This window comes from Necator americanus, chromosome III, assembly GCF_031761385.1.
Source record: "Necator americanus strain Aroian chromosome III, whole genome shotgun sequence".
NCBI classification, from domain to species: domain Eukaryota; kingdom Metazoa; phylum Nematoda; class Chromadorea; order Rhabditida; family Ancylostomatidae; genus Necator; species Necator americanus.
In genome coordinates, this window is record NC_087373.1 from 11105738 (window position 1) to 11133576 (window position 27839).

At 36.7% G+C, this 27839-nt stretch overlaps 1 protein-coding gene across 2 annotated transcripts in view; it reads right to left on the reverse strand.

Annotated features, from left to right (window-relative positions):
• Nucleotides 1-2900: 2900 nt before the first annotated feature.
• RB195_009242 (uncharacterized protein) overlaps nucleotides 2901-27839 on the reverse strand; it is a gene marked incomplete at both ends in the record, with an annotated part of 29418 nt that continues 4479 nt past the window's right edge. The window contains 15 exons of one of the 2 annotated variants that reach the window (XM_064189704.1): nucleotides 2901-3020; nucleotides 4008-4097; nucleotides 4200-4289; nucleotides 5167-5273; nucleotides 5335-5456; nucleotides 5582-5642; nucleotides 7946-8097; nucleotides 10804-10854; nucleotides 10974-11044; nucleotides 11681-11764; nucleotides 15130-15531; nucleotides 18455-18501; nucleotides 20347-20448; nucleotides 20592-20678; nucleotides 27145-27271. In XM_064189704.1, coding sequence (XP_064047287.1) covers nucleotides 2901-3020; nucleotides 4008-4097; nucleotides 4200-4289; nucleotides 5167-5273; nucleotides 5335-5456; nucleotides 5582-5642; nucleotides 7946-8097; nucleotides 10804-10854; nucleotides 10974-11044; nucleotides 11681-11764; nucleotides 15130-15531; nucleotides 18455-18501; nucleotides 20347-20448; nucleotides 20592-20678; nucleotides 27145-27271 — 1713 coding nt within the window. Of the gene's footprint in view, nucleotides 3021-4007; nucleotides 4098-4199; nucleotides 4290-5166; nucleotides 5274-5334; nucleotides 5457-5581; nucleotides 5643-7945; nucleotides 8098-10803; nucleotides 10855-10973; nucleotides 11045-11680; nucleotides 11765-15129; nucleotides 15532-18454; nucleotides 18502-20346; nucleotides 20449-20591; nucleotides 20729-27144; nucleotides 27272-27839 lie in introns of those variants that run through there. The other variant, XM_064189703.1, reaches the window with a different exon arrangement.

Sequence of the window (27839 nt, forward strand, 5' to 3'; positions counted from 1 at the left end):
TCTATTGCTCTGATGTAATTTTCCTTCCTCTTTTTCGTTTCTCTTCTCACTTTTCTTTTTCTTCTTTCTTCTTCCTTGCACGTACAAGGTGCGCACAGCCGCAATTTCGAATAAATACCTCTGTTTCTCGCCAATAAACAGCACACAAAAATCACCCTGATGATTTTCTGCGACACAGCGAAACTCGTCAGATCCCCGTGACCCGATAAAGCGTATCTCTAAAAATGCCTCGAGAAGCTTCAGAAGTGAAGCTGAATAGGAAAGACACAGTGAACTCATAACCTGCCTGGAGATTTTATATTATTCCTTAAAAGAGTGTCCACATTCCCGAATCATATTCTCGAAATTTCTAAGCTTATACAAAAGTGTGAAAAGGCAATATACGTGGACAACACTAGCAATCGTGTCAGAAATAAAATTAGATCTTCAAGAAGGTTGTGATTTCACTGCTTCGCTTCCCATTCACACTTCAATTTCACTCCTTGGCCTACTTAAAACATTGCTCATGGAATAGTTTCGTTGCGCCAGGCCGTAGTATATGAGATTATGGAATTCGCTCCTTCGTAGAAAAAAATGGTCAGAGTGATTTGTCGTGTGGGATTTCTCGCGTTCGAAAGAATCTATAAAAGTGCTTCACAGCGAAATCGTGGGAATTTAGCGAGCATTTGCTTCCAAGCAGAAGAAAAATGCAAGCAAACAGCACAAAAAAAACAAAACATCGACAGCAGAAGGTTGATGATGTCTCTAAAAGGAGGCGTTCGTGGGAATTCTCTTCCCACTAGTAGGTCTTTCTGAGTTCTTCATTAAAGTCGAACGCGTAGGTGTATCTTCGTACAGGAAAGGAGGAAGGAATTGAATTGTATTGAGGAACCGTAGGGATTGATCACCACCGTGCACTTTGTTCTTCATTTTTATCCTGGTCGGTAGAGTTCGGAACGTCATTTCCAAGAATATTAGACAGCCAAAGCGAAACATTCGCACCGATCCATAAGATCTTAGACCTCATCGAAGCCTCAGGCTATTCGCCGAGGCAAAACCGTGCGAATGATCAAAGGAATGCGCATCAAATGAATTTCATCGCTGGACACAGTAAACTGAGGCCTCTGCCCTTTGGATCTCCAGCTGCTGTTATAGCCGTTAGCTGCTGTCCGCGAGTTTCCTAACATTCTTCAAACTATGTGCTGAATTGTACTTGGCAAGAAAATTCATCAAAATTACAGAGAAATCTGACAAACGCTGTCAAAGGAGGGTGTGTACCTCACGATGGCGGTTAGAGGCCTAGTTTAAGCGGAGGTGCGCCGACGGAAGTTGTAACAGATGTTTTCCCATGGTACATATGCCCGTGGAATGAAGTGTATCACATAAATTTTGAAAGTTTTCCGTAGTGAAAAACTCTGGAACCAACATGTCCTGAGGTAGAACGATTTGTTGCGCTATGTATGAGCCATAGTAAGGGAAAGGATAACTCGAAATAGCAGGGTAGCCGCGTGTATAAGTATTATTGCACTTTTTGGCTCTGCTTTTCCGACCGAAGACTTATGCTGGGGCGGGTGTAGTTTAGCGATTAGAGGTTCGGCTTCCTGCACGATCGATCAGAGGTTCGAATCCGCCCTGGGATCCGCCATGCACTTCATTCCTCCGAGGTCGATAAATTGGTACCAAACTTGTCTGGGAGGATAAAAACACTGACTTGACACATCGGCTAGCCACCGCAAGTCACTGTATAGGCCAGTTACACGTTCGTAAACCTTAGAGGAATCTGAATTGAAGTGAACGTGGTGGTGCATCCCAAGCGGATTGATTGACGCCAGACAACTTATCCTTTTATCATTTGTAACCGACTGATTGTAGTCACTATGCTGAGATTCAAGGGAGTTCGAACATTTACACCTCGGAGTTTATTTCCTCTACAGAAGTTATAGATTTTTGTGTTATCAAATGCACATACTACATCTACGGTCTCTAGCACAGTTTAAGCACGGTTAGTTCCACTTATACCTTTTTCCCATGGTGGAATTTTTAAAAATCTCACGAAAAACCTAAAATAAAAAATGATTCCCCAATAGGCATACAAAATGCAATAGAGGAAATAGAATTTCCATTGAATTTTCTTATCAGTCAAGAAAAACATCCAACATAAACAGTTTCATACTTTATTTCCCGCAGCAAGAGAGTGAAACACGAGCGACCACTAAATAGCAATGTATCAAAGCGACTTCTCGCTTCTTTCTTCAATTCTTTTTCAATTTGGAGATTTTCAATACCTTAATAATTGTTTGTAACAAAGTAAGTGACATGGAATCTCATTTTAAATTCAGAATTGGGTTTTCAGAGACGATAATTACTTTATTTATTCAACTTTTAACTATGGTATTTCCTTATGAAGCAGAAAGAAAACATTAAAAAATACCAAAACGTTGAAACAACTACTTAGATTGAGAAAAATAGTTAGTTCAAAAATAGTTTAGTCCGATCACATTTGAACAAAAAAACTGTAATTATTAACTATCTATATAAGAAAAAGAAACAAAGTAGCAGATATTTCTATGATGCAGCGCTGCGGATAGAGACGCATAGTGCATCGATCAATACTTCATCGATAACAATGTAAAAATATTATTCTGTTCGAACATTTACCCCAATATGTCGAATTTCATGATAAAAAAATTGTAACAATATAAGACCTAAGATAAATAAATGCTAAACGCGTAATGTTCAATCTATTCTAAAATGCAATAAAGCGAAGAATAAAACACGATACAATAAAGCATACCATAAATTTAGAGCATAAGTTTGGAGATCAGATCAGATCAGGCGGTGTGGGTATGGAAGGATTGGTTGAGGATGATTGATTGATTGATTGATTGACTGGTGAATTGACGAATAAATTGATGATCGGGTCACAAATCGAGCACATCGATAGCGTTACGGGAATTTCGTGATTGATTGCTGACATTACCCAGAGATCCACTATTCGATCTACGATTCGTCGACACATACTGTATCCTTTCGTCGAATATCTAAATGTGCGATACAAACGGCCATAAACATGCAGCTAGCATAAAGCATATATGGAGAGCTCTACGAGGTGAATTGCCTGGTCGGTTTATACTCAATCGTTTCGTTTCGCACGTGATCGATAGATCAGTGCTGCTTCGATTCGCAATTTGTTTGCGAGATTTTCCAGAAATTTCAATAGATTGAAATGGAACTCTCTATAAATGCCCAAATTTCGTTAAAAAAATATTCGTTCATTTCATTTTTTTATTTGTTCAAGGGACATGCTTTAAATAAAAGAAGAAAAGTGCTATATTAAGGGGATAATCGATTTGTTTAATAAGGATAGCGATTTAATAACGATTTGATAGCGTTTGTTATTCAATTTTAGTAGTAAACTTACTAATTTTAGTAAATTAATCAAAACAATGCACCGAAAAAGACTTTTTTGGAAAACACGAATACTGCTAAATCACGCATGCCAGTCAAACTGGTAAGGACCGTAAAAATTAGTTCAAATGTCCCAAATATTGATTTTTTCGGAATTTGCTAAACAGCTATCAGTTTTTCTTTGTACGAATAAATTAGTTCCAAAGATTCCACTTTTTTTTTCAAAAATTTTCGAAACTTTAGATACAAAATAGTGAATACACGTCATAGAAAAATCTGCGTAATTACCTCCAGAAAAATTTGGGTTTCAGTTAAGCACTTATCAAAAAAAGAAGACTGGATCTGAGTTGAAAATAGCGCCATACATTTGGCAGGGATCCGAGATTTTTCAAAATAAATAGTTTTTGCTTAACTTCCGCAACGTAGCTCCTATAAATGCAAAAATACAAAAGTTTAGCACCAAGAATTTTCAATCATCATCAAACAAAAATCATGCCAAGAAGAAAGAAGACGTAGATCAAATGCAGTCCTTCTTTCATTTTTTTTCATAACGAAGAGTATGAACCGACCATACAGTCTGTGTATGGTGATTCGAAAGCGAAACTCGCAACCCGAATAACCTGCACATTTCCACCGCCAGGCTTGTGCTTGATATTATCTTTGGAGCCGACTTTACTTGTGGCATGCCACTCCAGCTTTTGATTGAGAATCTGAAGGCGAACAGCGAAAAAAGCCGGTGAAAAGAAAAAAAAGAGCGAAGCCTTAGGCGATTAGTCACATCGTGGGAACTCGAAAAAACATCGTCGCCATACCTGTACATTACCACCTGCCGGCTTATGTTTCACGTTATCCAATGAGCCAATTTTTGAATGTGCATTCCAGTTCAATTTTTGCGTGATCATCTGAAACCAAGCAATTAAATCGTAATAATCGTCTGAAAACCCGTTCAACGATTTCTAGCTAACGCAAAAAATAAGAGATGCTTGGCGCTGATTAAGCGTTGGACTTCAAAATCAAAATTAATGAAAATGTTTGAGGTTTGAACAATGACTTGAGGGAATCCTGGAACTTATTTTAGCAATAAAAAATGGAAAAAAAGATTTCACATCATTAAAAAAGATAGTCTTCAGAGTGTTCACCTTAGGAAACGCAAACTTCTAAAACCTAGACCCTGAAGCGTAAAGTTACATTTAAGCGCGATGTGACGACTCTCGTTCAGAGAGACATTATCTATGACTATGTCCACGTAGCAGTTAGGAAAACTTCCTCCCCGTGTTGTTCTTCAGTGGCGAAAAATGACGCCAGGTATAGCGCAGACGGTAAAAGTTTCGGCTGTGGCTGCACGATCGATCGGAGGTTCGAATCCGCTCTTGTGCCAACCAGGCCTTGCATCGCTTCGGAGTGGATAAATTGATATCAGACTTGTGTGGGAGGATAAAAACACTGACTTTACACATCGCCCCATAATTCATTGTAAAAGGAGCATATGCACTCACAATACTCAACAAATCTAAATCAAAATCAAATGCATTGGTAAAAAAAATTGGTCAACACCTTACGCTTAAATCTTTATCTTTTACTTCTACTTAAAATCAGTTATTATATGTAGTAGTTATATAGTTATAGTTAAAATTATTTAAAAATGCATCCTTAGGGAATGTGACGTATGTGTTCGTCTGCGTAAGTCCTTTCAGCACGGTACGCTTCAACCAGAAGATTATACATAACTACATGAACAGGAGGGACAGAAATCACTTTCTAAAAAATTCGCCCACATACCTTCTTTTCCGGCACCGGTGGCACGTAATCAGATTTTGCTTCAATTTTTGGCTTAGCTTTCTCTTTGAAATCCAACTTCATGTTTGGTATCTTCACATTACCGCCGCCTAAATCCACGAAAATAATCGGAAAGCGGGGCGGTGCTGGAGTATTGGATGGTATGTGTACCCGGAGTGTGTGTGACGTTGTGAAGTGAGCCGATCTTCGATTGCGCGTTATAGGTTCGATTTTCGGAGAAGATCTGCACATTACCACCTTGTGGTTTGTGATCGGTGAACGAGCCGATTTTACTGGAATTGACCAATTACCCACACTGTAAACATTTCATTCAGTAAACAAAAACTACAATTCTTCCTGATAAAATTATATTTTATCGCAAATTTTCGCTAGTAGAAGATGAATCATGGAAACAAACCTCGAGACTGTAACGACTTTCCTGTAAACTTTCGGTGTATTCGGTTGACTGACGGTCTTTGCTGCAAAAAATTACCAAAATAACATATGCGTTGGTTAAAACATCAGTGACAGGAATGAAAACAAAATATTTAGAAATAAAAACAAAAAAAATATATAACAAAAACAAAAACGAAATAACACGTATTGGCGGATTTAAAAGTGGTTATACGTTGAAAAGAATTCTAATGAGTTCTTTATTATTCATAATGTTTATTTATTCAAAGCATATAATATTGTATTACTTTGTTAATATTTGATATCTTTTGATTTCACATTGTATTCCTGTGGATTGTTTTTTCTATGATTTAATGTAGCGATTGTCTTCTACTTTACAATAAAAACTATTTTTTTTTATCTGAAGAAAGTGCTCCTGCTGATCCTATTCACTACCTCAAAACTCAACTGACTCAGGAAAATTCGCAAGGAAATGACATTGCACACACAGCAGTGCATCGTCGACTATATATTTTTCACAAATATGTGCTCAAATTTCACTTTCTCGGCATAACTTAAGAACAAATATAACAAACAATCATCTAAAAGAACACGGTTGTCATGTTCTTTCACTTTACTTTACTACTATACTTTATGGTGTTAAGCATATTGGAAGCCAAATATGCTTCTTAAAAAATGAAAAAAAGGAAAGAAAAGAAAATTAAAAAAACCAAAGATATACTGACAACAGAACGCTATGCTGGCCGTATGAATAACGATAAGAATCATATTAAAAAATATACAGTAAATCACACTAACAAATAACAAAAATGTAAATACAAATGTGAGTGTGATGTGCAAATGTGATGTGAATGTGATGAATTTAAAAAATCACGAATCAAAAAAGAACGAAATCAGGTAAAGAGTAAAAAAACCCTATTAAATTTTTATAAACGATTTTTTTTCTAATTTTCATAAACAAAACGATTTTTTAAATTTTTTTAATATATATTCGAAAAGTATTGGTTATTATAAGGAATGAAGACAGCATCAAATGTTAACTGTTGCACTACCAATTACTTAAGTTTCTAATAAAGTTATGAAATTTCTCCAGAAAAATCTGACACGTTCGGACAAACGTCAGCCTTTACCTGATGTTGAACCATGGAAGGTAAATGTTTCTCATATGACGAATAGTGTTAAATATTTTTGGAAAAAAAACACAAAACTGTTGTAAAAGTATGGATGATCTTTACATAGAAGGGATTTTTTTTTTGCAGAAATCATTCTTCTACCATCTTTTTTTTTTTTTTTTAATTTTTTTTTTTAAAAAAAAAAAAAAAAAACTTTCCCAATGACATTTTCAATAGAACGGAAAAATGAACAAGCTATCAAAAAAAGAATGATAAAATAATTTGATAAATAAATGGCAACATTCGTAGCCAAATGATCTTATTGTGCAAAAGAGAGAGTAAATCGATGTACATATTGGCGAATGAATGCCCATATAAATAAATAAATAAATAAATAAATAAACAGATGAATTACTACAGTGCATAGTTTCCGACTTTCTTGTACTGTCATATCTGCAACTACTTTGTCAAAACAAATTCTTTCTCTCGAAAGAAATAAAGTTCCTTATTTATTTCCTAATTGGTTTTTTTTTCTTTGAAATTTCGTATTTCCTTGATTCCCACCTGCAGTTAGTTCAGGATCGTAGCCCAACATGTAGATAAGTAAAGAAATGTATGTGTGTGTGTTAAGAATTCAGGAATGTGTTAAGGAGTTAATGAAGTGAATGAGCGGGTGAACGAGTGAGTAAATGAATGGACGAGTGAGTAGCTTACTGAATGACTGACTAGTTGAATAAATAAGTAGATAAGTAAATAAATAAAATAAATAAATAAGTGAAACAGGAGGTTTCCGCAAGCAAGCGACCAAGTTCATATTGAAACTTGTGCCCAAGTGAAGTGACATTCATTGTCATGCCCTTGGTAGAATCATACGTACGAAAAAAATTAAATTAAACGAAATAAAAATAAAGTGAAGTTAATAGTGAAGAAAATCGTCAACGCCCCGCTGGCAAGAAAACCACAGGAGGTAAATAACTAAGCCAAGATAACACCTCGCCACTAATTTTAGGCTTCTCTCTGAGCAGTATTCTTTTTTTTTAATGAGGAATCAAATTTAAAAAAAAAATCTAAATATTTGTAGCAGAGAATATAAAAAAAATAAAAGTAGTAGTATAAAATATAAAAATGAAAATATCGCAAATAAAAATAAGTTTTTATTCGTCAATGTTTTTTTCTGAGCGTAAAAAATGAAAATTACATAAAATATCTGTTTTAATCATAACGAATCCTTCACCTGTTCTAGAAAGATCACTAACCTTCCGGAGTTGGTCGTGGCTGCTGTGATTGCGTTCGTGCTGCTGGTTTTTTCACCGCTGCATCACTCTTTGCCATAGCTCTCGCAGTAATCTTCGGTGCTGGTGGTTTGATGTATTTCGTAGCATTTGCTGGCGGTCTTGGCATAGCAGTACTGAAATCGGTCATAGTGGACCTAGTGGAAGAAGTCGGCGGAAGTCTTCTAAAGGTTTTGGGCTTGGGGTTTTGAGTGGTGTCGAACGTCGAACACGATATCCACGTCTCGGCAAAAGAGGTGAATTGAGGTTTTTATTCCTATAGAATGCTGCTGCTGTTGGGAGGGTGCTTCGTGAGTGTGTGTGAGACGGAGGTGTGGTTCGATAGTCGGCATTTTCATGCTTACGTGAACTTTTGTTAGTGAGTAGTATGTGTCGCTGCTTCGAATCGAAAATGAGCACTCAGCTCGGAGCTAACAACAAAACTGAAGGCGAAATATAGAATTAATGGTCCCATGTTGAGTGATTGAAGCCCGTCACGGTCAAAAATCCAGAACGAATAGGAAAAAGGGAAAGACAACGCAAAAAAACCAGTTAAAGACCCGCAAACTACCATTTTCTATCACAATTCCACTACAAGACTTGATTTTCTAAGAATATTCGGTTCACCATCCGTACTACCGCAGCACATCCGAGGCGTAACGTAGTAAACTTGCACCAATCGACCAGAAGGGGGCATAATTGCTCATGATAGCCGCGTTATTGACCACCATCTCAGTCGTAGACGAGATACACACATCATTATTAAGCACCCGGTGGGGGAAATCCTAGAAATTTGGGAAAAAAGAAAGGCTTCGTGTCGACAAGATCGTCTAAGCATAGAAGCATAGAAATGAAAGCAATGAATAGGATTATAAGCTTTTTGGTTTATTTTTTGCTACGTTTTTAAACTGTTCAGTCGCTTGCTGAATGTAATAATCGTGGAAAAGTGATCTATCGAATTTTCTGATTTTTCCGCTTCACAAACACGTAAACAGAACCATAAGGATCGATAAATCGCACGCCGGCAATTTTTGGTATTCAATCAATATCGACTAGAATACCTCGAGCAACTTAGAAATATTTACATATTAATCTTATAACTTTTTCATTCATTATTTCCAGAATTCCCGGATAATTTTTCCAGACTTTTTATGCGGTTTCAAGTCTTTACTTTACGTCCTTCAACAGAGCAGTTATTTTTCCGCGTATTTGTTGCATATCATTACTATACTATGGATAATTGCGTACAATTGCTGGTGATTTATGGATACGAAGATTGAATGATCCTAGTTTAAGGTTAGAAAACGCCCTCCGTGACGCAAACCTGGCTATTTTGTTTAAGCAGACAAAAAAGAATAATTGATTGCGAAAATCAAAACATTTCTTGAGAAATGTGTCCTTCCTGATGATATCTCCGGAAATAGTTTACAAACACTGGGAAGTAATGGTTTCGACAAAGTATGACGTCGGCGAATAAAATATTTTCGAGCGCAACCGCTGGAAACTCTTTGAAAGCTTTTGAAGTTAAGAAGCCAACCGGTAAATAACCCTAGTTAGCCAAAATTTTTCCCTTATTTTTGAGCCCAATTTTTTTAGCAGTCATTGCCGTCCACTTTGTTGGATTACTTTAAAGAAATATTCGATAAATTCGAAGTGTGAACCAATTTGAAAAGCGGTAGAAATAGTTGCTGAAATGAAAGGAAAACATCTGTAGGAAGGGGATGGATTTTTAGAAATCCAGCTTAATTTCGTCGAATTCAGGAATCTAAACCATATTATGCGGGGCATCCTACCGCACTGAAAGAGCTGGAACATCTAAACGATAAACTGAGGGGCGACCACAGATAGGGTCGATATTTTTCCACAAAAAAAAAATGCGCTGAGCCTGAAAAAAGAGTTTAAACCTTCATTCTGTTTTCTCCTTTTTTTGCTTCTTCTCAGCCCACATGGCCAGAACCTAAGGGAGGGGAGGAGTAGGAAAATGCTAATAATACTTAATTTTACTGCTTGAAACAGCTGTCATTGTACTTGAGTCACATTTTTACAAGCATTCAAGTTTTGAGGATAACAAATGGCCGAGTTGTTTTTGGAAGAAATACAAAACTTCAAAGGATAAGTTGAAAATATGCGGGAAATTTTGATTTTCCAACATTTAAACACAGAACCACTAAAGTGCAGGGAATGAGAATGTTCTTGATTTTTTTATCCTTTGAGAATAAAAACACCAGGATAGATATCAATATCAGTGCACGTCATGTGGATATGAATGTTCGAATATTCGAAAGTTGCGCAATATCTTCGGTTTGGATTTCGGTAGACCTTTCATTTCGGAAGCTATGGAATCTCAAAGTGCTAAGACCAAGAAGACGTTTTGATTTCTTACTTCTTCCAGATTATAGAAATTCATAGAAAAGAAGCATCAGGACAACAATAAAATTTGAAAAGTTTTAGGTCACTTTGAAAAATGAGACTTTTTTCAGAATAATATTCTCACCTTCCAAATACATTTTCACAAATTTTCTGCTTTTTTTTTAACCATTTTTCACGAATAAACGGTTTTGTTTGCGCTATAAGCGGAAAACAACGATGCAGACCCTGCATCAGGGATACCACAAGTTCCTTCCACCACCGTCGAACATGTGGAGAGAAAAATGCAAACAGCAACGAGTTCTCTTCAATCCAATTAGCTTCGGTCCGTACAAATGTTCCTCCTTTTTTCGAACTTTTTATTCATTTCACAGAAGTTTTTCCTCTCCATCATCTCTCATTCATCCCATCTCGTTTTTCTATTCGTTTCTTCTTCAAACACATGCTCAGCACCTGCTAACAACTGTTATACTTACCTCGGTCTAGTAACTGATTGAGTTCGATTCGCTGTTTGGCCTTGTGGAGCACTAAAATAAGCACTTGAAATATCAAAGAGCACATCAAGTTCTAAAAGTCATTACGGACAAAAATAACGAAGAATTTCTGGAAAGAAGAGACGTTGGCAAAGGAAGTGTAAGGAACTCACGTATGGATCACACGATTAGGTGGTCGCACTAATCGGCTGGCTGGTTTTGTTGGAGCCGCATTTTCGGTGTCCTAAAAACGTCAGGGAAAGCTTGGGAAATAGGGAAATCTAAGGATTGATTTGTGCAAAATTTCCGGAAGAAATTTCCTTTCAATTCAATTGATCGCTATTAATCATCCTTTAAAAATGAGTGGTGTAAGGAACAGAATGGGACGAAATGAGGAAGCACAAAATGAGGGACAAACTTGGTTATCAGTGGTTGAACATCTGTGAGCGACAAATGGATGAATGAATGAATGAATGAATGAATGAATGAATGAATGTGCGAGTGTATGAATGAGTGTGCGAGCGAACGGAGCGAAAGAACGAGCCAAGAAATAGATAGACGAACGAATGAACAAATGAATGGTCGAATGAATGAATGAACAGGTGATTGAGTGAATGTCTTATTTTTGTAATAGAAGAAATGAAACTTGAAGGAAAAAAACTACTACTCGTTTTCTTATTCCTAATCTAAAAAAAAATCATTTATGAAAAATTGTAACAACAAAAAGAACGCAAGATCGAATTGAACCCAAATAGCCCATTTAGTGGCTTGGGCAGCTCTTCGCTCGGGGAACGCTAAAGCCGTAAGCAAATAATGGGAAAAAAGACTTGAAAGAATCTCACAATTTCTTGAAATTAAGAAAGCGGGAAAAGGAGCCTACCTCCTTCGATTCCTCCACACTTGGCTCAGGTGTTTTCGGCTGAACATCTGTGATCTCCCCTGCAGTTGATTGAAAATCGCCGGCCTAGAAATTGCAAACGAATTGTTTCTAAAAATGTTTAGCAATTAATTGGAAATAAGTCCGGGGTGGGGCGGGTGTAGTGTAGCGGTTAGAGGCTCCGCTGTCTGCACGATCGATCGAAGGATCGAATCCGCCCCAGTGCTCACCAACCCTTTCATCCCTCCGGGATCGATAAATTGGTGCCAGACTTGTCTGGGAGGATAAAAGCTTTGACTTGACCCATCGGGTAGCCCCCGCAAGTCATTGTATGGGCCAGTTACACGTTCGTAAACTTCGAGCGATTTCAATTGAAGTGAACGTGGGGGCGTATCCCAAGCGGATTGATTAACGCCAGAAACTTTAAACTTTACTTTAAATCTGGAGTTCGGTGGTCCGAATGACGAAATCGCTTGGATTTTTCTTATCGTGTCAGAAAAAAGCTTTCTCAAGTGCTTTTCAGGTGTTTGCTTGTACTTTACAAAATTTTTCGCATTTCATGTGAGAAGCTGTTTGCTTTTGCACTTCTCCCGTACCCAATCCGAAAAGTCAATCTTACATAACTATAAATAATTCTACGCTATAGTGCAAATGCAGAACAATGGCTTTTGAGATTTAAATATTTACATAGACGAAAGAAATGGAAGAGCGACAAATTTGCTCAGATAAAAACTCGTCAGAAGATCCAGCTGCCACTTTTTTCCAGCTTTGAACTACCCACAATCCTCCCCGTCCTCATTAATTTTCTATCGTCTGCCTTAGTAGTCCATATGCGGGACTATTAATTTTGTTGTTCGTTACAAATGTTGATCAACGAGTAGGCGTATAACAACTTTACGAAGCAATAACAAATTGCAAGTGAAGGTCGCAATTACACGATGAACGCAAAAAAAAAACTTTTTAGAGGTTAGCAGTCTTTAGTTTTTTTTTTAGTTAAAGAAAAGGATTCGTCTTCTATCAATTGATAGAAACATGAATTGCAAAGGAAATAAATCAGTTATCGTAGAAATATGCGATGACTGTTAGAATCGTCGAAGAAATAGTTTGATGAAAGGGGGCATCAACGCAGAGAAAAAACCCGTAATTTTCTTTTTTTTTCAAGACTTGAAACTTTTTGATTTTTTTTATTTGACTTTTTTCAAGACTTGCTCGAGCTACGATCTGTACCGGAAAACCATAAAGTGAGGCAAAACAAAAAACCTTCAAATTCTGAGCTGATTTGCTTGAGCAGTAGCCGTTATGCGTATTGATTTCCCATTAATACCAGCAAACGTTTCGGCGTTATCATTCGCCTTCATCGAAGCGTCTGGGAAAATAAAAACCATCGCTTTATCCTCTAAACCCTCGATTAATTCCTCCGTTTTGGGTTAAGTTGGCCACCAAACCCTGGTATCCCTTTATCTGCCGCAGCGTTCTGGGTTTGGGAAAAGGATCTCGCGTGAGGATTTCTCGGCATCTATAGCAGGGGGATGATCTGCCAACCCACCACACATTATGCTGTGAAGAGCCAGCCTTGCTCTGTGTAAAACTTGTTTTATGGCACAGCTGTAGGTGTTTTCAAATAAATAAATGAATAAACCTACGAAAAGAGTTCGCTTGATGTTTGATTGCGGAGGACGAACGTTTTATGTAGTTCGGGAGGATAAATCACTGATAGCTTTAAATTTTCCAGGGTGTGATGGAGACGACAACGCCGAAACGTTTGCAACCAATAAAAAAGGAAATCAATACCTATCTAGGCTACAACTCGAGCAAATCAATCAAAAAGCTACGATTAGTAAAGTAAATCAAGATTCAAAGACAAATTCAAAGATTCAAAGACAAGACATCGGCTGAACGTCTTAGACAGTTGAACGTGGGCGGCATGTTCAACTGTCTAAGACGTTCAGCCGATGAGCAAGTCAGTGTTTTTATCTTCCCAGACAGGTCTGGTACCAATTTATGGACTCCGGAGGGATGAAAGGCTTGGTCTGCACTAGGGCGGTTTCAAACTCATAGCACGTAGCGCAAGAGTACAAGATGCCGCTGCGTCTCACTTTCTTCGATTTGAAGAAAACCTTCGATACAGTTGAGACCGGGGCGGTCATGGAGGCCTTGGACAACCAAGGCGTCCCTATTCCACACATAAAAATACTTCGTGAATTGTATGACAACTCCATGACCAAAACTTCCTCATTCTAAAATGATGTTATAATCGACGTAAAGAGAGGGGTTGAGCAGGCAGCAGCAGCAGTGACACAATTTCACCCAAAATATTTAGTGCCACTCTCGAGAACGTGGTGCGAGGATTGGAATGGGATAACATGGGAGTGAAAGTTGACGGCCGGCATTTGCACCACCTTCGTTCTACCGACGACATCGTTCTAATAGCATCAAGCATCAATCTGGCCGAACGGACGCTGACCGAAATTGATGAAATGTGTAAAAAGATCGGTCTTCAGAGCTAAACCTAGACGAGACGATGTTTATAACGAACGGATTGGGTTTCTGACGCCCCATTCACGCTCAGCGGAAAGAACATATCCGAATGCTCCAGCTATGTATATCTAGGTCGGGAAATCAACATGATGAACGACCTGGTCTCCGAAGTGGGCAGAGGAAAACGAGCGGCTTGGGGAGCATTCAAAAGCACCGAGGATGTAGTGAAGAAGACCAGGAACACCCGGCTCCGTGCTCACCTCTTCAACACCACCGTTCTTCCTGCTTTGACCTACGCTTCAGAAACGTGGGCGATTCGAAAAAAGGAGGAAAATGCGATCAGCGTTGTAGAACGCGGAATTGAAAGGGTGATGCTAGGAGTAACCCGCTTTACACAACTGAAAGAAGGAGTTTGAAGTTCACTCCTATGTCACCAATCAAAAATCAGAGACGCTGCCACATACGCAAAGGAAAGCAAGAGGGCCGGAAACGTGATGCGTTTCAACGATAATCGTTGGATCAAGAACAGAAAGAGCAAAAGAAACACATTGTACACAACTACACATGTTAAAAATTTTGGAGTAGGAAATACCTATGAAAAACGTGATGAAATACTTAAAAAAATAAAATCTATAATCTCAAGGACCAGTTTTCGCAAGACGAGAAAACTTGAATAATTGTTTGCCTTGCTGGGAGAGAGAGTTCGTACAGATATTCGGGTTCTAAGAAAAAAGTATAAATTAATTTTTGCTCCATTTCTCTCTTTGCGACAAACAATGGAATACTGATGTAAAACGCGAAAAATGATACGCTTTCATGGGCCCACTTTTCAGAGCTTGAAAAATTAGTTCTTTTTTCGCTCAACAACCTGCATTTGAAAAAATTGACGCCAAATTTTTCTCCTCCCTATCATGCCTAGCTCAAAATTCCATAAATTGTATTGGATGAAACTGGGTTAAAAAAGTGCTACTTACTTCGATTGCTCTAATATTTTCAGCTTCCGTAGCAATTGTTTCACTGCGTAGTTCCATTTCCGTGTCTTCCCGTTCAGTTTCGTGATTTTTAACAATCATCTCACTTCGAACGTCGACCTTATCGCCGTGATGTGGTGCGGAATCCGCGACATTCTGCAGCATAACCATCGGCTCCGCTGTCTGGTCGCCGATCAAAAACGAATCCATAACTTCTTCCTCCTGTACAACAGTACTTGAATCTTCTACAGCTTCTTGCCGAAGAGTTTCAGGATGATGATCAATGCTGTACGTTCCGGCCTCGTTCAAGTCTGGCTCTTTTTTTACCACCTCCTCGTTTTCTTCCTCTTTGTCTGGTGCTGAGAGTTCTTGAGTTTCAAGGTTCTGTTCGATGATGATTGCTTCCTAGAAAAACTATGTCAGAATAGTGTGTAGGTAATGACGGCAAATTGAGTTTGTAAGGGAAAAGGAGAAAAATGATGGCGTGAATAAAAAAGGTTTTAAGGATTACTTAGGAAATGCACAGTGTTTTTTTCCTGAAACTTAAAGTTTTGAAGAACATGTACATCACCTAACCCATGAAATACTTAGGAAAAAGCAATGTGATCGAGAAAATCGCTATAGAAGGGAAGTTCTTGTGCGACAAGTTCGGAAAAGAAACAAAGAAATAGAACAAAGAAACAGTTTTTTTCGGGAGGAGCCACAATTATTTCTGAGCATTACATTTTTTTTCAATCGAGGATTTCTATATACTGTAATTTTCTACTATTTTTTTTACTACTCTACTGTTACTTTTTTATCTACTATTTTTCAAACCCCAGAAAAGCAAAAAACTAAACCTGCAAAATAATCAGAAATAGCTGCGACAATTTCCTTATTCGATTCCCCATTTCCTCAGAATAACGCAAATTTATTTATTTTTTGTTGTTGTTCGCGAATAGATGGAAGAGCCAAGCTGCGGGAAAGAAAATTTGGGAAGATTGATGAGCAAGAAATCAACTCAAAGTCTAATTAATTTAATATTCATTTTTTTTTTTCGAAATTTTCTTTCCCGCTCACAGCGTAACTCCCCTCTTTGTGCAATGGCTGAAATTTGGCCAGGAAGAGTTCGAAAAAGTGAACTTTTCCGTCCTCATGTCATCATTCACATCATGCCGCCATTTCATTGATATTCATCAAAGTTATCTGACGACCTCCGTAAAAACCATAGAATTAGTGTTCACAAATGAAAAGCTGTTATTTCAGCAAACATTTCAGAAATTATAGAATTGAAGTCAATTAATTAAAATCATGAATAGTTACAAAGATTCTAAAAGATTTGGTGAAATTCTCTTTCGTTCAATTCTCACAAACGTCACCAATGGGGCCGTCAGTTGACGAAAAAGTAAATAAAATCAATAAAATAATAAAATGATTAATGAACGAGCGAATAAAAGCTAAAGGTAAGCGATACAACGGCGATGAAGAAAAAAAAGAATAACAGAAAGAAAAGGAGAAGTTTTTAGAAACGTATCGATTTACGAGACACAGTTGTAACTACATACACACAATTTGTTGTGCGGTGAATAAATCCCCTGGGGCTAGACTTTACAATTATTGCTTAGAATTTTCAATGAATGAAAAATGGCACTCCTCTGCTCCCTTATCCTTAAACTTTCCCTAAAGTTCGCTTTTCTTTTTTCGCAATTCTTTTTTCTTTAAGAAAATCTCAAACCTCAAATCCTCAAGAAATACGACTTTTTGAAAAGGAAATTGGCTTGAGAGAGATTGTAGGCGCCTGCTAGTCTGTGACTTCTAAGAATAACTGCGTAACACGGAGTAATCCAGATTGATGAATGCGGATGGACAGTGGAGAAAAAAAACTTCAAGAGGGTGCGTGGCCAACAAGTAGCACCAAGCGTGGCGGCTGGGCACATGCGTAGGTGTTACGTGACTCAAAAATTCAATTTTACATTACGTTTTATATTAATTTTAATTTCTTTTTTTTTTTTTTTTTTTTTTAATTAAATTTTTTTTTAAAAAAAAAAAATAAATTTTTTAATTAATAATTAAAAAAGAAGTTGTTATAAAAATTTGTGAGATAAAATTTACATTACGTTTATCCCACAGATCTCTCTAGCTACTCCTTTTAATTATTAATCAGTCATTTCATTTCTCTTGATCAAACTTTTAGATCAATCAAGAAGATTGGAGGGAATTAGATTGGAGGGACTGATATACTACATGATCTGTGGGAAGTTCTCGCTTGTTCTGGGGATCTACCACCGTAGCCAGCAGGACACTCAAAGAATCCTTATTATTTCCAAACTAACGGGAATCTTACAGAGTTTCCCAGATGCTTCCGTGTACCTCATACCTCCAGAATTCAGCAGTATTTCAATTACAGCATTGAAGAAGAACAAGAAGAAGAAGATGAAGATAATGAAAAAAAAGGGAACTAATGGGAAGTTTTGAGTTGCGTCATTATGTAGTAACAGAAAGAATGAAGAAAATATTTTCAAAATAGGATTTGGAAAAAGTATTATCTAACATCCTATAATATTACATCCAGCAATATTATATTATCCAATTCATCTTTCCAATAAAATTAAATTCCAGTTTTTTACTGCTAAAAATAAAGCTAAATACTAAAATACTAAAGTACTGCTAAAAATCATATCATTGATTTTTTGAGAGCTCTCATGTCAATATAGATTGATCCTTACATTTCCATTCCAACACAAACTCGATTCCTAACTAAAAATTCAAGGACTAATTTGGTTATTGTTGTGATTTTAGGAACACAAAACGAGGAACCATGAGCAACGAACAGGTCACGAACAGAACTCATTAACCAGTAACTTGGTTCATTACACTTTTTTACACCCAACAGCGCTGTTAACCGAGTTTAGTGGATCATAAAAGTCGACGATCACCTAACTTTATGAACTTTGTATTGCTGAAATTTTAAAGAAATTTAGAGAAACTAAACATTGATTCTGAATTGAAAAAAAGAGAAAGGTCAGTGTTTTCTAATAGTGTTCCTACGAGCTTTTTTAGATAGAACTTTATTTGACTGACGACTCTGAAACTCTGATGACGGCCGAAAAAGTATAAACGACAGGCGAATAAAAGTTCCTTGTAAAAAAAATTTCACAAGCACACTATTAGAAAACACCAGCAGAATATTCCGAAGTTTCCTGAAAAGAGAAGGTTCGAACTACTACGTGACTAAGGCCACTGATTTATTTGTTTTAGTGAGGAAGAATGAGTTAAGGTCGTAGGACGAAATTGTGAATTAGGCCACCGACCAACTGGTAACCACTTCAAACAAACTTGAAATTCGTACCTCTTTGTGGCGTTGTTCAGTCTCAATGTCAGTGGGTGGAGTCGGACCTAAAAAGACTTGCGTTCAGATGTTGGAAAGCTAGTAAGTGATACAGATTAGATATGGATAATTTTACAGAAAATAAAATAAAAATAGAAATACAGCATGCATATGGTTTCTACTTGGAACCAGAAACAAAACTAATCTTACAAGAAACGTTGTGCGTTTACCGTTTGAAATATATTTAGGATTTTACGCTCCGATAAAAGTTTCCTTTACTGACCGACTACAGAAATAGTAAGAGTTTTACTCGAAAGGAGTTTACAGCAATGCCTTTACAAAAAAATTTCATTTAATTTTTTCCATTGGAAAATTTGAGAACAGCATAATGATAATAAAGGGGGATAATAATAATAATAATAATAATAATAATAATAATAATAATAATAATAATAATAATAATAATAATAATAATAATAATAATAATAATAATAATACATTAAAGTGTGTGAATAGTGATGCGAATGGGTGTTTTCATAGAAAAATAAACTTTTAAGAGGAAGAAATGCAATTTATGATTTTATTTTTTTTTGTTTACTGAAGAACTCGCAATAAAATCACTCCTCGAAGAGGATCAAAGAGATTCAGAAGTCACCATGAAATTTCCTCTTAGAAATTTACAGAGATTTCCAACATTTCCATTGTCCGAAAGATTTTGGCAGCATGATTATTCAAAAAGGCCAACTTATTTTTTTTAATGTTAACAGGTAAAAGATGTCTCACACATCCTTTGCCCATCAAGACCAACGGATTCACATTTTTTTATGCGTTATGGAAGAATGGTTATGGAGAAATCAGCTTTTGAAGATTGAAGTCTAGTTTTATTGCCCTATCCTCCAGAAAACTCCTCTCATTTTCAAATCCGGCTGTTAAATCGTGCATTGGAACTACCGTAGTCCTCTCAAATACTTCAGAAATTACTTGTTAGTGTTTCAGCCTAAGGCAGTAAGCGATTACTAAACTCCGAGAAATGAGCGAATTCACTAGGAAACAATAGTAAGCGGCGAGTAGTAAAAGTAGCCAGCGGAGTCATCCTGTGCCCATCCGTGCACCCCTCCTGCTTCTCCTATATGCATGGCTATGAGTTATTACGACAGGCGGCAATTTTTCTGCAAAAATAGATCGAGGTTGATTTACTTCTGCCGGGAAACATGAGAAATGAGGAAGAAATAAAAGATTGTGGAAAAGGAAAACGAGGTACAAGTCAAGGTATGTGCTGGGGTACTTAAAGTACAAAGTTCTTTAGGATTATCCCAGGTTTTGAGTCAGTCATCGAGTTTTCGAATCCCTTTGAAAGAACGCGTTAGTAAAGAACTCTTTTACATAAAAGAGATGAAAGTAGAAAGGAAATTTTGCGAAAACCTTTTCAGGAACTTTATAAAAAATTAATTCCTGTTTGAATCTCGTTTCTAAAAAAATCAGAAGCTAAAATTGTAATGAGGAATTAACCTACGCAGTTCATGTAATTTAGATTTCCCACATTTTAGTGGATTTTTCAAAATACCCACATTTAATGAGTAGTAGGATGGCTATGTAAGTGATGAATACAAAAAGTATGGTACTTCGCTGCTAACTTATTCTTATTCATTTTCTCACGCACAGGTCCGCAAATGCAGAATCTACAACAACTTGTATGAGATTCATTCGTGTAGAATCACGAACAATTACCGATTTTTTCCAAAGCAGGCTCAAAATAGGCAATCTATGGAGGGTCATCCAGAAGATCAGCAGTGGTTTATTCAGGGAAAAATAAGCCTAAGCGCTGTAGACAGCAGTGTAAGACAGAAACGAATTCTTTCTATCCTCTACAAATCCACTGTTTTCTTGCAGTGGCCGTAGTAGGTGATACTCACTTCGTTTAGCCGTTACAATATCCTCTTCCTCTTCAAAATCCTCCTGCGGTCCTTCCGCTTCGGCGGCCGCTGTTGCTTTATCTGTGGATGCAGGCGGTTCTTCTGGAACATACGATAATGAGAGGTGCGCAAACAAAACACTCGGGACTTGAACAAACAGAAACAGTGATGGCGGATACTCAACGAAAGTACATGAACAAAAGCAAAAGCAGTGTGAATGAGGCGAACTGGCGCCGAGGACGTGCCTACTGAAGCATTCATCAAGTAGTCGGAACGGAAGGAACAGCAGAGACGTGCCGCCGGTTGCGGGCGATGAGGAGAGAGTCGGCCGTCTATGGTTAGGGTTAATGAGAAATGAGTAGCCGATTCGGCGGAGAATATTCTAGGAATAACAAGCTTATTTGGATCAAAAATGATCCTTCATATCATACCATGGGGGAGAACATCATTTTTGAAAATATATTCACACTCCGTTAGTCTACAGTAACTGTGAAATTTCAGAAAAAAAAACTGATTTCAGAAATTGACAGTGGAATTCATAGAACTTTATATGCAAAAAAAATCCATTTATTACAAAGATTTATTACAAAAAACTCTATTTTATACAAAAAAATCGTCCAGTTTTCTTTTCTCTTCTCACTTCGCACTTATTCTAATTCTCTTTTTCTAATTTATTATTATTTTAACTTGTTTGTTTTCATTTCATTTTCTGTTATTTTATTACTTTTTGAATTTAATTTTCTCAAAAGTACGGTTAGTCCGGCAGAAAAAGCGATGTTTATGCGAAAATTTCATTGTTTTTAATCAATAATTATCAGTAATTAATTTTAATTTAAAAAATCCCATTTCTTTTTCATTACAAATAATTCCAATTAGTCATAATATGGAAAAGCTTTGGCTACCAAACAATTGTTGTGTGTAGTGTATGTTACTGGTGTTTCTATACTTTTTTAGTTTTTTACGTCATTTGCTACTATCGCATCGAGAAAAGCAAAACGTCCGCTTCGATCTCAGAAAAGAGCGACCGGGAACACCGAGCTGGACAATTTACTCAACGAAGCAACTCCTTACATTCATAGCACTGAAAAGGTGAAATTTCGTGGAACGGACTACATTATTCAACTTTATCTGCTGCCTTATCGCCAATTTTAACTTCAATCGGGCCAGCGCTACTGATCCATATTTTTTTAATAAAAAGAATAAAGGATAAAATCACTGGCGTATCAATCCGCTTGGGATCCCCCAACTCGTTTTACTACAATTCGTAATCGTTGAGGTTTTGGAACGCATTTTGACCTACACAATGACTTGGAGAGGCCGGTCGATGTGTCTAATCAGTGTTTTTATCCTCCCAGACAATTCTGACACCAGTTTATCTATCTCGGGGGGATGGGAGGCTTGATTGGCGCTGGGGCGGTTTCGAACCATCGACGGTGTGGCCAGAGCGGACCTCTTGCCGACTGCGCTACACCCGCCTTTTTTTAAATATTCCTAGTAATAGTTACCATAATAGGTTTTTCCAGTAACATCTACAAACACTCTGAACTCTTCCTTATAGCAGAAAGAACACAGCGATGGAAAACACCAAGAATGCAAAGTTTAATAAAATTATTAGCATCCTGTGAATAAAAGTTGCGTGCCAACGTGCGCTACTGTATTCTTACATTTCTATTACCATTTTATTTGTTTGCTTTTCCGCTTTTTGCACTTTCCGCGGTAAATAGTAGCGTACACATGACTCGTCACTCTAGAGCAATTGAAGAACTTTCACGGAACTTCCGCGAACAAATAGCTTATTTTTCCCATCCAATTTTTTCTAGTTGCAAGTTTTATGCACTACTATTACTTTACTTTACAACGTATATTTAAACTATAGTTTCGTGTGTTTACATTATCTGAATTTTCTTACTTCTCAATGAACCGTGCCATAAAAAAATAAAAAAATAAAAATCAGACCGTAAGAGCTCCAACGTGTAATGGTAAATATGGAAGTTTGGACGGAACCTTTCGGTCTTTTTCCTTCCCTTTGCACTAGTAGAACAGAAACATTGGATCTTTGCTCAGAAATGTGCACAGAAAATATATGGAAAGCAGGAAAAATTTGAGAAAAAATAGGACTTACTGCAATTGCATAGAGGGCGACTACACTAGTGACCTATTCGACCTACTCGACAAATTTTCTATCTCGTGCTACACGTTGAGCTTTTCTTTCGCTGTTGGCTCTTAATCACGGATAATTACAAAACTATCCATAGTCATAACTGAGAGATTTTGGTTACATCTGTCCTCAGTTCTAACAAAAACGACAGCTGGATTAATGATAAAACTTTTAAAAAATTATACAAAATTGGGCGGGTGTAGCGCAGTCGGTAAGAGGTTCGGATGTAACCACACGATCGATCGACGGTTCCAAACTCAATGAACACGGTGCCTACTGAGAGAGGACTTATTGTAATCGCATAAAGGGCGACTCAGGGAAGAAAAAAAAGACGAAAAGTTCCAAAGTGACATACTGACTATTTTATTCACCCGGGTTTGATAGAATAGTACCGAAATTATCCAGAAGGATGAAACAATAACGTGACTCATCGTGACTCGCACTTTATCCTTTATCCTTTGTGCAAAATTATTTCATACACGTCAATTTTCTTAGAATGTAAGAAAATCTTACAAATAATGTGGTCTTTTTCACATGACACCTGAGAAGCATTTCTTTCTTTTCAAAGACAATAGAATTTTAGAAGAGAATCATTGAAAGTCTTTGAGGAAGACGGAAGAGGATTTTAGAAAATGAAGGAAAATGTACTTAAGATGAGAAAAAGGTCTTATTGCTTTGAAGACTCAAAAATTAAAGAAGTATAGGAAACCGCTATCTATAGGATCACCCAATATTAATACTCTATGAGTTATTGATGGAAACGGGTGGCCAGCAATAGTCGAGCGGAGAATTTTTGGATTTGTATAAATGACTGTGGGCAGGTAATAAATAGCCCAGTAGTAATGATATTCGAACCAAAACGACACAACTGATTTTTGATTCGAATGTATTCTCTGATAGTATACCATCCAAAAAAAAATGAAAACTACACGAAAAAATGGAACTGAATAAATAAATAAATAAATAAATAAATTTGTTCGAATTATAAGGACGAGGAAGGAGAGTTCTCAACAATTCAAAATATTTCCTGCGAATAAATTCCAACGAAATCTATAATTTGTAATAAAAGAAGCCGAATAAATGCAATCAATTTTATTGATAATTTATTTTGGTTCTGAAGTTCAACTGTGTACATGGTTCAGAATTTGAAAAAAAAAACTTGAGGAAAATGTAGAGTTCCCGTATATACAAGCCTTAAAATTCAAAAAAAATTGGAAATAAAATGTAAAGTTAAAACTCCGTCAAACCTTTAAGTTTGAGATCCGAGTGTACGTTGCCTTTATACAGTAATGTGAACAATATTGATAAATTGTTTACAAAAAATTAGTTTGAGAAATCAAAATCTCATCCGAAGTAGACAAGCTCTTTCTGATCCCATTATCTATTTCAGAAGAGAAAATCATGGATAACGAACATCACTTTTATCTCTATCTCCTATCATACTTTTAGGAGTGTGATAATGCCCAGACTTTTTTATTCTTCAAAGGCCCGGAGAACGGAAAGAAAAGAGGCATTAACTTTAATTGTTGGATTGTATGGAAAATAATACGCAGTTTTGATGCTTTGTTGACGAAAATAAGAAGATCTAAGCTTAGTCATCTTCGCCTACGAATAGCTATTTTATTTCTCTCGATACAGAAGAGTTCTTCACTAGTAATATTACTCTATTACTAGCAATAAAGGCATCGTTCGGGGAATTTATCGATTTTTTGTTCCCTCCGCTCTTTGATAAGGTTTGGATTGTATGTAGTTTCTATGTAAATGAACAAAAGTTCGAAACATTGGGAGACCAAGGAATCAGATGGCTCATGAGCACCTCAGTTATCAGTTTATCCAACGAAACAACTCTTTACACTCGTGTAAGTAACGAAAGAAAGGAGCGTAAAGTGGATTTGTGATGAAATTTCGAAGAGAAATAATTCTTCGCATCTGTGCGACTTGTATAGTAATGCACTTTCACTCTCGCGGTGTCACTTTGTTACTGGTGATGCTGTGAAGTGGTGTTTCGTCAGGTGAATTGATCTCTCCGGAGCTACCATCTATCTTTTAGCCTTTTAATCCGCGTTTTCGTTAAGATAATTTTAATGCACATCCCATCGCAATTTTATTGCCTAATGGACCTATTTCATACTAGAATCCAATGATGGAAATTTCTACCAATGCTCCCTTTAACGATAATATTCCCAGCAGTTAATGCGTACTTCTTCGCCTGCCATCTCCAGAACCTCGTTCTTGTTATGAGCCACTTCAATGGATTGAAATAGTGCGTGAGAAGAGGAGAGCCAACGTGAAGCACTTTACATGACTCTTCCCGCCTTATGTGATGAGGTTCTCATCGAGACAATAGAAAACGTCTTTTCTAGCCCTGTTCGCCAAGCCGCTACTTTTAAAGGTAACCCAAATGCCCGACTGCTTCGATCCACAACTAACATCTGGATTAAAATTGGGCGAAATTTCAAAGAAAAACAGCAGAAATAGATAGGAACATCTACATGATAAAAACAAGAAGTTCTGAGATGCAAATAAAACACAGTAAAATATAAACATCACTGCTGACCGTGAGAAAAGTACTGTGATTCGCATATGAAAGAACTAAAAAAGGTCCCTATACATGCAATTCCAACCTGGAAAGATTGCACTGAAATTGACTCCAAGAGCCTACTTGAAAAATAGCCCTAACTACATACATAGCTACCTCTATGAGAGCCAGTACGTACTTCAGTACATACAGTACTCGAAAAATATGATCTGTAATGATGATCGCACTGAAAATTTACTATGAGCCAAATTTTCGCTGAGCACATTATGCTCAAACTGTTGATTATGTTAATAGTTAGTTTTTTTTTTTCCTTGAATTTTCATAGTAAATAACCACGACTAGTACAAGCAGTGTTAAATGCATAAAAAATTTTAAAAACTCAAAGAAAGGAAATATTTTCCGAGATTGAAAGAATTATTTGGCAAAATTTCGGTAAATTTTCAGCTCTTGTATTAATTGTCTGTATCTTCCGGGAAAAAACAATTTTGAGAGTTTCTTAGCTTTCCTGTAAATTCTGGCGTTTGACCAATATTGCTCCGCAAATAATACGCACCAAAAATTTGAATGGTCGTATCGGATTCGAATCAGGATGTCATTTTCCTAATTTTCAGAGTTTGAAGATTTTTGAAGATCTTGTTGAAGCAGAGCTATCTACAGATTAGTTCTTACTTATTTACAATCATTTCTTACTTATAGTGTGAGAGATCAAGCACAAAATTTTGAAGAAACCTAATTAGCCACCAGTGAATGTGTAGAGAATGGGTTCATTCAGCCGTGAATAATCGCCTTTCAGTATGTTTGGGCGTCGTGTTGCCTATCAGTACCATATTCACTGGAAAAAAACAACCCTTACTCTTATTTTAGACCAAGCATAACTCGAAATTTAAAGAGTTGAGATCTTTCCTTGAAAAGTTAGAGATGGAGAGTGTAGATCACAAATGTGAACACAATCACGCTCAATTCCCCCTGATCATCTCGAAAAACTGCATGGGAAATATTCTCATCGATCGGATTTCCCTACGAAGCATCTAACAACGTGTCACACATGTGAGCACAGGCACACGCGACGCGTTGCGCGCGGTCAGGCATTTCGCTATTGATGTCGCCTTTCTCGTGATCTACACCTTTAACGCTATCTTTTTATGGAGAGATCCCAACATTACCTCAATTTAATCAATTCAACTCTCTTTGGGAAAAGAAATCCTGAAATATTTTTGACAACGACGCAGCAGGATGCAAAATGGAAGAAGGTGAAATTAGAAAAGCGGAAGAAAACGGATAGGGAGTGGCTCGGAACTGTTGAATGAGAAAGAAGACGGTTAACGACCACACAGCGACCTTGAGGCGGTTAAAAGAAGCACCTAACGGAGGTGATACGTTTACAACGCTTTACCTATCTCAAACGTACTGCTTGCATAATGTTTTCAAAGGATTTGCTGCACAGAAACATAATAAATGACCAAGCAACGACGAGTAAATGCGAAAGAATCGCATTAATTCTTAAATAGAACTCACAAAGAATCCCTTTTCTGATGTTTTCGAAAACAAATACCAAGAGGGAAGGACTCAGCGGTTGTAACGACATCAATTTAACGACCTTTTAACATTCTCAAGACCTTTTAAAAAAAACCTCAATCAAAGAGTCGGCAAAAGAAATCGCCTCCTATGACGATTGTTTTATGGGAAATGCAAAACTTCTGAGAAAATAGAACTGGAATCTATTCCCATCGCTTGATGTAAAGAAATAACTCACGTTGATAAATTGGAATACCACCATATAAGACAAAACATAGAAATGAAATGAAGGTAGAAACTAGTTTAGAATCAAGAAAATGATTCTATAAAAAATAAAAGAAAGAATTAAAATTATTCAAATTTTCGGGTTCAAAATAAATATAATACAAATAAAATAAAATTCAAATAAAAATAATAAAAATAAAATTCGTCTACAATTTAAAATATCTATAAGGCGCTTTTACTACCTTTTTTTTCGTCTACGATTCCTCTCCAAGTCTTTGTTTACCTGCCTAGTAGATAAGTAATAATAATAAAAAGTTACTATTTTCTATACTACTTGCTAGTTATTATAATATAAGTTTACTATAATATAAGCTACTATATAATAATAATAATAATAATAATAATAATAATAATAATAATAATAATAATAATAATAATAATAATAATAATAATAATAATAAGTTACTATTTTCTCCCATTTTTTTCATTTTTGCCTCCACTAACAAGAATGTTAATATTGAATATATTAATGCTGACAATAAATGATAATACCGTATGCCGATGTTAGCAAGTAATTGCACGATCGCTGGTTCGAAGCCGCCCTAGTGCCAACTAAGCCTTTCATGCCTCCAGAGTCGATAAATTGGTATCAAATTTGTCAGGGAGGAAAAATACACTGACTTGACACATTGGCCCGCCCTCGCAAGTCATTTTAAAGTTGCATGTGCCTTCATAAAACTCAAACCATCCCGGATTCTGAGGTCAAAAGCGTAGGCGCACCCCCATGGGAATGGTAAACGCCGTGCACTTTATCCTTTGACGTTAGGGGTGCTATTAATAAACTATTATTATTATTAACATCAGTAATTATTATTATTAATAAGACTAATATTAATTGTAGTACTAGTACTGATTTTCATACTAATACTAAGCATTAATATCCTGGCGTATAAGCATAAATGTAGCTTCGATTTAAAAACATGAAAATTTGTCTCCTAGGCCAGAGGGATGGAGAAAAATTAGCCCACTGACTGAGAATAATGTATTTGAAAAAGG